The sequence below is a fragment of the Triticum dicoccoides genome, chromosome 7B (genome assembly GCF_002162155.2).
Source record: "Triticum dicoccoides isolate Atlit2015 ecotype Zavitan chromosome 7B, WEW_v2.0, whole genome shotgun sequence".
In the NCBI taxonomy this organism is placed as follows: domain Eukaryota; kingdom Viridiplantae; phylum Streptophyta; class Magnoliopsida; order Poales; family Poaceae; genus Triticum; species Triticum dicoccoides.
Genome location: NC_041393.1, coordinates 76,505,455 through 76,518,396, shown reverse-complemented (window position 1 = coordinate 76,518,396; position 12,942 = coordinate 76,505,455). Strand labels below are relative to the sequence as shown.

The 12,942-nt window shown below is 49.4% G+C and overlaps 1 protein-coding gene and 1 long non-coding RNA gene across 2 annotated transcripts; one reads left to right on the top strand and one right to left on the bottom strand.

Moving 5' to 3' along the window:
- Positions 1-7,511: 7,511 nt before the first annotated feature.
- On the bottom strand, positions 7,512-8,306 carry LOC119337361 (histone H3.3). The gene has a single exon (XM_037609478.1). The coding sequence runs from the start codon at positions 8,193-8,195 to the stop codon at positions 7,785-7,787; it is 411 nt and encodes a 136-aa protein (XP_037465375.1). The 5' UTR covers positions 8,196-8,306; the 3' UTR covers positions 7,512-7,784.
- Positions 8,307-9,654: 1,348 nt separating this feature from the next.
- On the top strand, positions 9,655-12,544 carry LOC119340243. Its single transcript, XR_005164460.1, has 3 exons — positions 9,655-11,081; positions 11,168-11,266; positions 11,353-12,544. It is a non-coding gene; the product is annotated as an uncharacterized LOC119340243 (long non-coding RNA).
- The last annotated feature ends 398 nt before the right edge of the window (positions 12,545-12,942 follow it).

The following is a 12,942-nucleotide window of genomic DNA, read 5'->3' as shown; positions in this document are numbered from 1 at the left end:
GCCAAAACTGCGAGTGTTGATGACCGACACGTAAGCGCACCTTCGGGTTCAACAACTATGGAAATCGCTTCGAACCCCAAAACGGTGAGTAATAGTCCACGAAACGGGTCAGAATTGGCCAAAACTATGAGTGTTGACGACGGACAACACGTAAAAGCACCCCGGGATCGTCAATCGTGGAAATCGCTCTCGGACCCCCAAAATGTTGAGTAATAGTGCACGAAATGGACCAAAATCGGCCACAACTGCGAGTGTTGATGACCGACACGTAAGCGCACCTTGGGGTTCAACAACTATGGAAATCGCTTCGGGACCCCAAATCGGTGAATAATAGTCCACGAAACGGGTCAGAATTGGCCAAAACTGTGAGTGTTGACACCGGACAACAAGTAAAAGCATCCCGGGGTCGTCGATCGTTGAAATAACTCTAGGACCCCAAAACAGTGAGTAACAGTCCATCAAAACGAACCAGAATTGGCCAAAACTGCCAGTGTTGATAACCCACATGTAAATGCACCCCAGGGTTCATTAATCGTTGAAATCACCCTAGGACCCCAAAACAGTGAGTAATAGTCCATGAAATGGCCAGAATCGGCAAAAACTGCGAGTGTTGATGGCCGACACATAAGCGCACCTTGGGGTTTAATAACTATGGAAATCGCTTCGGGACCCCAATACGGTGAGTAACAATCCATGAAACGGGCCAGAATCGGAGAAAACTGCGAGTGTTGATGACCGACACGTAAGCGCACCTTGGGGTTCAACAACTATGGAAATCGCTTCGGGACCCCAAAACGGTGAGTAATCGTCCACAAAACGGGTCAGAATTGGCCAAAACATGTGAGTGTTGATGATGGACGAGAAGTAAAAGCTCCCCGGGATCATCAATCATGAAAATCGCTCTGGGACCCCCCAAAATGCTGAGTAATAGCACACGAAACAGACCACAATCGGCTAAAATTGTGAGTGTTGATGACCGGCACGTAAACGCACCCCGAGGTTCGTCAATCCCGAAAATCACTTCGGGACCCCAAAACTAAGTAATAGACCAAGAAACGGGCCAGAATTGGTCCAAACAGCAACTCTTGAAGACCAACACGTAAGCACACCTTGGGGTTCGAAAACCATGGAAATCGCTTTGGGAGCCTAAAAACAGTGAGTAATGGTCCATGAAACGGGCCAGAATCGGCCAAACCTGCTAGTGTTGATGACCGACACGTAAGGTAGCTTGGGGTTCAACAACTATGGAAATCGCTTCGGGAGCCCAAAACGGTGAATATAGTCCACGAAAACTGGTCATAATCGCACCTTGGGGTTCAAAAACGGTGAATAATAGTCCACGAAACGGGCCAGAATTGGCCAAAACTGTGAGTGTTGACGACGGACGACACGTAAACGCACCCCGGGATCATCAAACATGGAAATCTCTTTGGGACCCCCAATACGCTGAGTAATAGTGCATGAAATGGACCAGAATCGGCCAAAATTGTGACTGTTGATGACCGACACGTAAACGCACCCCGGGGTTCATCAATCGCGGAAATCACTTCGGGGCCCCAAAACTGAGTAATAGTCTAAGAAACGGGCCAGAATCGGCCCAAACTGCAAGTCTTGACGACCAACACGTAAGCACAAGTTGGGGTTCGACATCCATGGAAATCGCTTTGGGACCCCAGAAACGGTGAGTACTAGTCCACGAAACGGGTCAGAATCGATAAAAAATGCGAGTGTTGATGACCGAAACGTAAACGCACACCGGGGTTCGTCAATCGTTTAAATCACATCGGGACCCCAAAACAGTGAGTAGTAGTCCACGAAACGGGCCAGAATCGGACAAAACTATGAGTGTTGATGACCGACACATAAACGCACCTTGGGGTTCAACAACCATGGAAACCACTTTGGGAACCCAAAAACGGTGAGTAATAGTCCACGAAACAGGCCAGAATTGGCAAAAACTATGAGTGTTGACGACGGACGACACGTAAACGCACCCCGGGATCATCAAACGTGGAAATCGCTCTGGGACCCCCAAAACGGTGAGTAATAGTGCATGAAACGGACCAGAATCGGCCAAAATTGTGAGTGTTGATGACCGACACGTAAACGCATCCCAGGGTTCGTTAATCATGGTAATCACTCCAGGACTCCAAAATTGCGAGTAATAGTCTATGAAACGGGCCAGAATCGGCCAAAATTGCCGGTGTTGATGACCGACATGTAAGCGCAGCTTGGGGTTCAACAACTATGGAAATCGCTTCGGGAGCCCAAAACGGTGAGTAATAGTCCACGAAATGGGTCAGAATTGGTAAAACATGTGAGTGTTGACAACGGATGACACGTAAACGCACCCCAGGATCATCAATCATGGAAATCGCTCTGGAACCCCCAAAACACTAAGTAATAGTGCACAAAACGGACCAGAATCGGTCAAAATTGTGTGTGTTAATGACCAACACGTAAATGCACCCCAGGGTTCGTCAATCCTAGAAATCACTACGGGGCCCCAAAACTGAATAATAGTCCAAGAAATGGACCAGAATCGGCCCAAACTGCAAGTCTTGACGACCAACACATAAGCACACCTTGGTGTTCGACAACCATTTAAATCACTTTGGGACCTCAAAAATGGTGAGTAATAGTCCACGGAACGGGTCAGAATCGATAAAAACCGCGAGTGTTGAAGACCGACACGCAAATGCACACCGGGGTTCGTCAATCTGGAAATCACTCCGGGACCCCAAAACAATGAGTAATAGTCCACAAAACGGGCCAGAATCGGCCAAAACTATGAATGCTGATGACCGACACATAACCGCACCTTGGGGTTCAACAACCATGGAAACCGCTTTGGACCCCAAAAACGGTGAGTAATAGTCCATGAAACGGGCTAGAATTGGCCAAAACTGTGAGTGTTGATGACGCACGACACGTAAACGCACCCCGGGATTGTCGAACGTGGAAATCGCTCTGGGACCCCCAAAACGCTGAGTAATAGTGCATGAAACGGAACAGAATCAGCCAAAATTGTGAGTGTTGATGACCGACACGTAAGCGCACCCCGGGGTTCGTCAATCGTGAAAATCACTTCGGGACCCCAAAACTGAGTAATAGTCCAAGAAACGGGCTAGAATCAGCCCAAACTGCAAGTCTTGATGACCAACACGTAAGCACACCTTGGGGTGCGACAACCATGGAAATCACTTTGGGACCCCAAATATGGTGAGTAATAGTCCACAAAACGGGTCAGGATTAATAAAAACCGCGAGTGCTGATGACCGACACGTGAATGCACACTGGTGTTCGTCAAACGTGGAAATCACTCCGGGATACAAAACAGTGAGAAATTGTCCATGAAACGGGCCAGAATCGGCCAAAACTATGAGTGTTGATGACCGACACATAAGCGCACCTTGGGGTTCAACAACCATGGAAACCGCTTTGGGAACCCAAAAATGGTGAGTAATATTCCATGAAACGGGCCAGAATTGGCCAAAACTGTGAGTGTTGACGACGGACGACACGTAAACGCACCCCGGGTTCGTCAAACGTGGAAATTGCTCTCGGACCCCCAAAACGCTGAGTAATAGTGCATGAAATGGACCAGAATCGCCCAAAATTATGAGTGTTGATGACCGACACATAAACGCACCCCGGGGTTCGTCAATCGCGGAAATGATTTCGGAGCCCCAAAACTGAGTAATAGTCCAAGAAACGGGCCAGAATCGGCCCAAACTGTAAGTCTTGACGACCAACACGTAAGCACACGTTGGGGTTCGACAACCTTGGAAATCGCTTTGGGACCCCAAAAACGGTGAGTATAGTCCACGAAACGGGTCAGAATCGATAAAAATGCGAGTGTTGGTGACCGACTCGTAAACGCACACCGGGGTTCGTCAATCGTGGAAATCACTCCGGGACCCCCAAAACAGTGAGTAATAGTCCACGAAACCGGCCAGAATCGGCCAAAACTATGAGTGTTGATGACCGGCACATAAGCGCACCTTGGGGTTCAACAACCATGAAAACCGCTTTGGGAACCCAAATACGGTGAGTAATAGTCCATGAAATGGGCCAGAATTGACCAAAACTGTGAGTGTTGACGACGGACAACACGTAAACGCACCCCAGGATCGTCAAACGTGGAAATCGCTCTGGGACCCCCAAACGCTGAGTAATAGTGCATGAAACGGACCAGAATCGGCCAAAATTATGAGTGTTGATGACCGACACGTAAATGCAGCCAGGGTTCGTTAATCGTGGAAATCACTCCAGGACCGCAAAGTTGCGAGTAATAGTCCACGAAACAGGCCAGAACTATGGAAATCACTCCAGGACCCCAACACGTAAGCGCACCTTGGAGTTCAACAACTATGGAAATCGCTTCGGGGCCCCAAAACGGTGAGTAATATACCACAAAATGTGTCAAAATTGGCCAAACCTGTGAGTGTTAACAACGGATGACACCTAAACGCACCCCAGGATCGTCAATCGTGGAAATCGCTCTGGGACCCCCAAAACGCGGAGTAATAGTGCATGAAACGTACCGGAATTGGTCAAAATTGTGAGTGTTAATGACCAAGACGTAAATGCACCCCAGGGTTCGTCAATCCTGGAAATCACTACGGGGCCCCAAAATGAGTAATAGTCCAAGAAACGGGCCAGAATCGGCCCAAACTGCAAGTCTTGACGACCAACACGTAAGCACACCTTGGGCTTCGACAAGCATGGAAATCACTTTGGGACCCCAAAAATGGTGAGTAATAGTCCACGAAACGGGTCAGAATCGATAAAAACCGCGAGTGTTGATGACCGACACGTAAACGCACACCGAGGTTCGTCAATCGTGGAAATCACTCCGGGACCCCAAAACAGTGAGTAATAGTCCACGAAACGGGCCAGAATCGGCCAAAACTATGAGTGTTGACGACCGACACATAACCGCACCATGGGGTTCAACAACCATGGAAACCGCTTTAGGACCCCAAAAACGGTGAGTAATAGTCCACGAACCGGACCAGAATTGGCCAAAACTGTGAGTGTTGACGACGGACGACACGTAAACGCACCCCTGGATTGTCAAACGTGGAAATCGCTCTGGGACCCCCAAAACGCTGAGTACTAGTGCATGAAACGGACCAGAATCGGCCAAAATTGTGAGTGTTGATGACCCACACGTAAACGCATCCCAGGGTTCGTCAATCGTGGAAATCACTCCAGGACTCCAAAATTGCGAGTAATAGTCCAAGAAACGGCCAGAATCGGCCCGAACTGCAAGTCTTGATGACCAAAACGTAAGTGCACCTTGGAGTTCAACAACTATGAAAATCGCTTCGGGGCCCCAAAACGGTGAGTAATAGTCCACGAAATGGGTCAGAATTGGCCAAACCTGTGAGTGTTGACAACGGACGACACGTTAACGCACCCCAGGATCGTCAAACGTGCAAATCGCTCTGGGACCCCAAAACGATGAGTAATAGTGCACGAAACGTACCAGAATCGGCCAAAATTGTGAGTGTTAATGACTAACACGTAAATGCACCTTAGGGTTCGTCAATCCTGGAAATCACTACGGGCCCCAAAACTAAGTAATAGTCCAAGAAACGGGCCAGAATCGGCCCAAACTACAAGTCTTGACAACCAACACGTAAGCACACCTTGGGGTTTGACAACCATGGAAATCACTTTGGGACCCCAAAAATGGTGTGTAATAGTCCACGAAACGGGTCAGAATCGATAAAAATCGCGAGTATTGATGACCGACACGTAAACGCACACCGGGTTCGTCAATCGTGGAAATCACTCCGGGACCCCAAAACAGTGAGTAATAGTCCACGAAACGGGACAGAATCGGCCAAAAATATGAGTGTGGACGACCGACACATAACCGCACCTTGGGGTTCAATAACCATGGAAACCGCTTTAAGACCCCAAAAGCGGTGAGTAATAGTCCACAAAACAGGCCAGAATTGGCCAAAACTGTGAGTGCTGTCGATGGACGACACGTAAACGCACCCCGGGATCGTCAAATGTGTAAGCGCTTTGGGACCCCCAAAACGCTGAGTAATAGTGCATGAAAAGGACCAGAATCGGGCAAAATTGTGAGTGTTGATGACCGACACGTAAACGCACCCCGGGGTTCGTCAATCGCAGAAATCATTTCGAGACCCCAAAACTGAGTAATAGTCTAAGAAACGGGCCAGAATCGGCCCAAACTGCAAGGCTTGACGACCAACACGTAAGCACATCTTGGGGTTCGACAACCATGGATATCGTTTTCGGACCCTAAAAACGGTGAGGAATAGTCCACAAAACGGGTCAGAATCGATAAAAAACGCGAGTGTTAATGACCGACACGTAAACGCACCCCGGGGTTCGTTAATCGTTCAAATCACTCCAGAATTCTAAAACAGTGAGTAATAGTCCACGAAACGGGTCAGAAGTAAAATTATGAGTGTTGACGACCGACACATAACCGTACCTTGGGGTTCAACAACCATGAAAACCGCTTTAGGACCCCAAAACGGTGAGTAATAGTCCAGAACCGGCGTGATCGCCACCGCGGCGGCTACGAAACTGCCCAGTGCGACGAAAACAGCAAGCACAGGACTCCGTCGGCGGCAGGAACGCCGGCACAACGCGAATCCGCCTAAATCTCTATGAATCTCGAGCGAAGTATCGAACACGAAGGGCAGGGGAGAAAATGCAGGCAGGGATGTTAAGGATTGGAGGGAGCATTACCTTCAATATGTAGTCGCTCCGGCGAAGCCGCTCCGGTCCGGCGAGCACCACCGATGGCCGCAAATGCCGTCGAGCACCTCCGCCTCCGCCGTCGCCTTCTCGTCCAGTCGATTGAAATGCAAAGTGGGTTGAGTGAGTAACTACAGGAAGGGGGTAAATGGAACCATGCGGGGAGGGGGAGATGTGCACGACGCGTTTGACATCAACTACGGCCCGACGCGTGGGCGCAGAACAGTTCCACCGCACGCCCACGGGTGGCAACCGCTGACTGTGGAAGGGCAACCGACGGGTAGGCGAATTAAGTCACGCACCACACACGCGCCTTATCCTACATGGCACACAAAATCGTCCAGATCATGTCAAAATTCGTGCATAAGATGCTGGGATTTGTGGATAAGATGCTGAACGGCGATGGATGCGTGTGGTCGAGGTGACTAAACACCACACTTGTGGACGTTAACATTTTCGTTGTTAATTCAATGTCAGGTTCTTCGCAAGCCTTCATTCTAAAAAAACTAAGATAAAATCTCCATGTTTCTCTAATAGAAAAATCATCAGTATTATTGAAGTGAACGGTATCACAACTGCTCCATAAAATCAACAAAATTTGTTCAAGGTCGCCCAGAAAAGTTCGCTTTTATGTTCGTGCTGCTTGTCTTTTATGCTCGCCCTGTTACAAAGATCACACTGACAACCGTGTTCCACGTGTGCACAGAAATCAAAATTCTCTCAACACCGCCAAACGGCACCACACGAGGAAAACTGTAAGCAAGACAAAGCCAGGACAGCAAAATTCAACAGGAGGAACAGAGCGCTGAAATTACAGAATTGCTCTAAAACAACGAGTAACTTGTTTTGCATTTTAGCACAAGCCTTAGACGAAATAAGAAAATGAGTCGTTGTAACTCTGTAACCAACCAGAATTTTTTTTTACAGCAAAATAAAAGTCGCCTATTGCCAACACGATCTGAAACCAGAGGCGACGAACAGACAGCTACATTGCTGCAATCCAGCGATGGAAGTTGCTAAGGCAGATGCTTGATCTAGGCGCGCTCCCCTCGGATGCGGCGCGCCAGCTGGATGTCCTTGGGCATGATGGTGACGCGCTTGGCGTGGATGGCGCAGAGGTTGGTGTCCTCGAAGAGCCCGACGAGATACGCCTCGGCGGCCTCCTGGAGCGCCAGCACCGCGTGGCTCTGGAAGCGGAGATCCGTCTTGAAGTCCTGCGCGATCTCCCGCACCAGGCGCTGGAACGGCAGCTTGCGGATGAGCAGCTCCGTGCTCTTCTGGTACTTGCGGATCTCGCGCAGCGCCACCGTGCCAGGCCTGTAGCGGTGGGGCTTCTTCACGCCGCCGGTGGTCGGCGCCGACTTCCTCGCCGCCTTGGTGGCCAGCTGCTTGCGGGGCGCCTTGCCGCCGGTGGACTTCCGGGCCGTCTGCTTCGTGCGCGCCATCGGATCTCTCCTCCTCCTACGCGAATTCTAACTGGGCTTCGGCTTGCGCGCGCTGCCGGTTGGGGAACTTGAACTGGAAGGCGACGGATTGGGTTGTGAGCAAAGAACAGAGGAAGTGGGGTGGTGATTTATAGGTGACGGGTGTGGGCAAGGGAAGCGTGGCCCAGGCGGTTTCTTCTGATCGTGTGGGAGAGGATCTCGGATTGCGTTTGGGTGATTGATTGGATCTAACGGCTGGACGTTGCGGGGAGGAAGCACACGATCTGCGTGCTCGGCGCTGAATGGCGCCAGATCCCCGACGAGGTGCGGATCGGTGACGTGGTTGTGCATATGGCTGTGAGTCTCGTTTTCATCGCCCGAGTCAGTTGACTTCTTATTTCAACGACGTTTCATTATTAAAACATCTCCAGTCGTGTTCAAAAAAATAAAAACATCTCCAGTCTATTCCCAAAAAAAACATGTAAAAGAGAAGTTTAGACCCAAAAACTGCTCCAGCAGTTTATCCCTAAACCTAAAAATAATGAAACTCTTCCAAGAAAAACACTCATCGCCCCTCAAATAGAAGAAGCGTTGCTTCTCTCCCTATATATTTTCAACCGATGCCATGTCAGCGTGCCGCCACAATTGACTGCTGGACACCCCCAACGTCGCCGCCGTCGCCGTCTGCTCGATCGCCGCCTACCGCGCCGCCGCAGCACGTAGGCGGCCGTAGGAGCTTCACGGGTCATCGGAGTCTTCCATGCACACGCATGAGAGAGAGCGATCCACTGACAGGTAGTATGACACATATGTCAGTCTTAGTTTGAGAATAGGTTTAAAGGCGAACCGCTACAATCGAACACATGTGAAACCCTCCCCGCAAAAAAAAACACATGTGAAACCCAATATACCCAAGCCTCTATTGCAGGCAAGGTTTTTGCTCCAAGGTTTAGCCATTTGGCTGAAAATGACCCATGGTGAGTTTTGGTCGTGGCACGTGCCCTTTTTTGGTACCTGGCGGTGTAGAAATGACTTGTGTACTCGGCTATTTGGTTCAAATTTTTTGAACGTGAGTGGTGATCGGCTTGGTTGGCTTAGCGTTTTTTGATTGCATGTGAGGCAGCGTCGATGTCACGCTTCCCTTCTTCGGTGCTTCTTTCTATTTGAATTAATCGATCTGTCTCTTTCTATCCCTGACGCTGTGGTTTTCCTATTTGAATTAATCGATCCGTCCCTTTCTATTCCTGACGTTGTGGTTTGCGTGCATGCCGCTGTCGCCTGTTGGTCCGGCCAGTGTTTTTTCATGTAATTATCGGTGCCGCTTTGGTTGGCCTTTCTAGAGTGTGTTGATTTTTTTCGGTTGGTGCTGATTTTTCCTATGTTTTCTACCGCTTTGATCGCCTGATCTAGAGACGCTGTCGTTGCTAATATGTGCCGCTTCAAGCATTCAATCTAGAGACCTCGCGCCAGACGTCCCGTGTTCGTTTTCGTTTTCTCTTTCTGCCTTTCATGGGTTATAAATAGGTCTTTGCTTTCTCTCGGCTGCGTGGGCTGTGATTGGCCGGCGTGGTGTTTCAGGCCGTTCTGCGGCTTTTATTCGGTGTATCGGGTCGGCCTCGCTTCGATCGTTCAATCTAGAGGCGTCGCCGCGGACGGCAGAGGCATGATCCTGGTCGGACCCTTCGTCTTCAACGTCGGGGACGTGGGTGAGGAAGACGTCAGTGCCGTGGACGGTGGTGGTGTGTGTGGTCTGGATCGGACCAGTGGCGGTCAGGCACGAAGTCCGGCATGGCGGAGTCGGAGATGTCGACGAAGACCCCCAGGAGCGGGGCCGGGTGGAAGTCCGGCGGAACGAGGGGACGAGCGGACGGCTCGGAGCGCGCCGTTCTGTATCTGTTCTTGATGTTCTTGCTCACTCGCTGTCGTTGCCTGCCCATCTCTTTCCTATCTCATATTTTTTTTTCTTTCTTTTTCATGCTGCAGTTCGTGGTACCCTACTGCTGCAGGGGAGCCGTGGAAAGACTGGAAGCCGTCCGGGACATCAACAACAGGCCGATGGGTGTGCGGTCAGTGGGCTGCACAAGGACTAGTGATCTCCCAGGATGCCGCTGCAGAGCGGGGTTTTGTCGCCGCCATCAGGGCCTGTACTGGGCAAGAGTCCTGTCGAGCCGATGCCGCTCCTGCTCTGCAGAGCGAGAACTTGCATCGCCGTCCCCACCCATCAAGGCTCCCTCCAGCATGTCTCTCGCCGTTCGAGCGGGAGTGGCGCCAGTGCCACCGTCCAGTATCTACGATGAAGGGCCAGCAACCACCACCACGGCGGAGCCGGCTACGTAGTTCAAGCTGCTCCACCGAGAAAAACCGTCGCCGGGGAGCTACTTCGCGTTGCCATCTCCAGGCCCCACCTGCATCCTTTGCTGCCCACGGACACCCGCGCACCTCCCTCACGACCTGACGGAACAAGCGCCTCCATGTGCTGGCGTTCCTCTCGCACGCTGCCATGTTGCTACTATCTTCCTCCCAGGCACGTATAATGAAAGTTCATCTCCTTCCTTCAATTCCTGTGATATTGTATTCTGTGCGTTCGTGTCTTATGGGGAAAAAAATCTCGTACGACCGGGTCGCACGAGGCCAAAACGGGAGACCACCTCGAGCGCATGACATCTGGCGTACGAATCTCAACGCAGCGCTCGCCTGGCTTCCAGCCCAGCCCACCCCACATCCGTTTCCCACGCCCCACGCCCCGTCCTTTCAGCTTCTATTCTGTTTCATCTTCCCAAACGAAAAAACCCATCTCCATCTCTTCCATCTCGCCGGCGACGGCGTGCCAAGATGGCGCAACCCGACGAGGGCAACGAGGCACTGGATCGGGAGACCACCTCTCTGCCCACGGCTACTCCAATCTGGGTAAGTTCAATAATCAGTACACATGCCACACCAAGCACAATCCCCTCTTCCTGAAGCCTCTTTTGATTGATTCAATTACCTTGCAGCAATTTCCGACGACTGAGACTAATGGCCAGCCCTCGATGAGCAGCACACCGGCGGCCTTTGCTCCAGAATCCTCTCTGCCCACAGCTACTCCGACCATGGTAAGTTCAGTAACAAGTACGCATGCAACAGCTAGCACGATCCTCTCTTCCTGAAGCATCTCTTGATTGATTCAATTACCTTGCAGCAATTGCCAAGAACTGAGACTAATGGCCAGCCGAGAATGAGCAACACCAGTGAATAATCAAGACATACAAGATGCAGATAATGCTCCAAGAGTTGGGAAGTGCTTTCAGTCTGAGGAAGAGGCGTACCAATTTTACAATTCTTATGCTCAAACCAAGGGATTTAGCATTAGAAAGTGCCACTTGAAGTTTAGAGCAGATGGGACTTTAAGTTCCAGATATTTTGTTTGTAGCAAGGCAGGTGTGAAAAATGCTAATCCAACACATGTGGCCAAGAAAGAACAAGCTATTTCGAGGACTAATTGTATGGCTCGAGTTCAATTCAGCATCAATCAAGAGGGAATTTGGACTGCTCAGAAAGTTACGCTCGACCACAATCACCAGCTTGTAAGTCCAGATAAGAGGCACATGCTTAGATCGCAGCGTCAACTCTTAGATGACGATCGCCACATGATTAAGCAAATGAGGACATCGGGAATTAAACAAGCCGAAATATATGATTTTTGCGAGCTTTGGTACGGTAAAGATGCTATACCCTTCTTGCAAATGGATTGCAACAATTATTTGTGAAGTGAGCGCTCAAAGTATTTGGAAACCAAAGATGCACAAACATTAATGGAGTATCTAAAGAACAAGCAAGCTGAGGACCCTTCGTTTTTCTATGCCATGCAGTTAGATGATGATGATGGTACAATAATGAACATCTTTTGGACTGATGGACAAGCTATCATGGACTATTCTGTCTTTGGAGATGCCCTTTCCTTTGACGCCACATTTTCAACAAATAAGTTTCAAATGTCATTTGCACCGTTTATTGGTGTTAATCATCACAAGCAGACTATTCTTTTTGGTGCAGCACTACTATCTAATGAATCTGCAGATACCTTTGAGTGGGTTTTTAGAACCTTTCTACAAGCTATGTCTGGTAAGCAGCCTGAAACAATATTCACCGATCAATGTGCCGCCATTATAAATGCTATTGGAAGGGTTTTCCCAAGAACACGACATCGTCTTTGTTTATGGCATTTGTATCAAAATGCTGCAAAACATCTAAGTCAAGTAATCAGCGACAATGATAATTTTCTTAAAGAATTCAAAAGGTGTGTGTATGAAGATAGATCACTAGCACATTTTGAGAATAGATGGCATGAGCTATTGCTTAAGTATCAGATTGAGGATAATTCTTGGATAAGCAATCTGTACAAGTTGCGTGAGAAGTGGGCTACTATCTATCGTCAGGATTCTTCTAGTGCATATATGACATCAATCCAAAGGAGTGAAGGAATGAACAACGTGTTCAAGAAAACTTTCCGCAAAAGGCTTTGTCTTTCTGAATTGATAGAAGCATATGATAAGTGCATTTCTCGTCTTCGCCGGAAAGAAAAATACGAAGACTACAAGTCACGGCATACCATTCCAGTACCCTGCCTACCAAACCTACCTTTGTTGAAGACTGCGGCTGAATCATATACTAGGACACTCTATTCTGACTTTCAAGAGGAATTCAAGAAGCAATTCAGTTTATCATGTATTTTCCTGAGCACGGATGGCACAATTAGCACTTACAAGGTGACATCTTTCGAGTACAAGAA

Excerpts from the sequence above, each read along its gene's own strand:
- LOC119337361 (XM_037609478.1), bottom strand. The coding sequence starts at position 8,195 with ATGGCGCGCACGAAGCAGACGGCCCGGAAGTCCACCGGCGGCAAGGCG.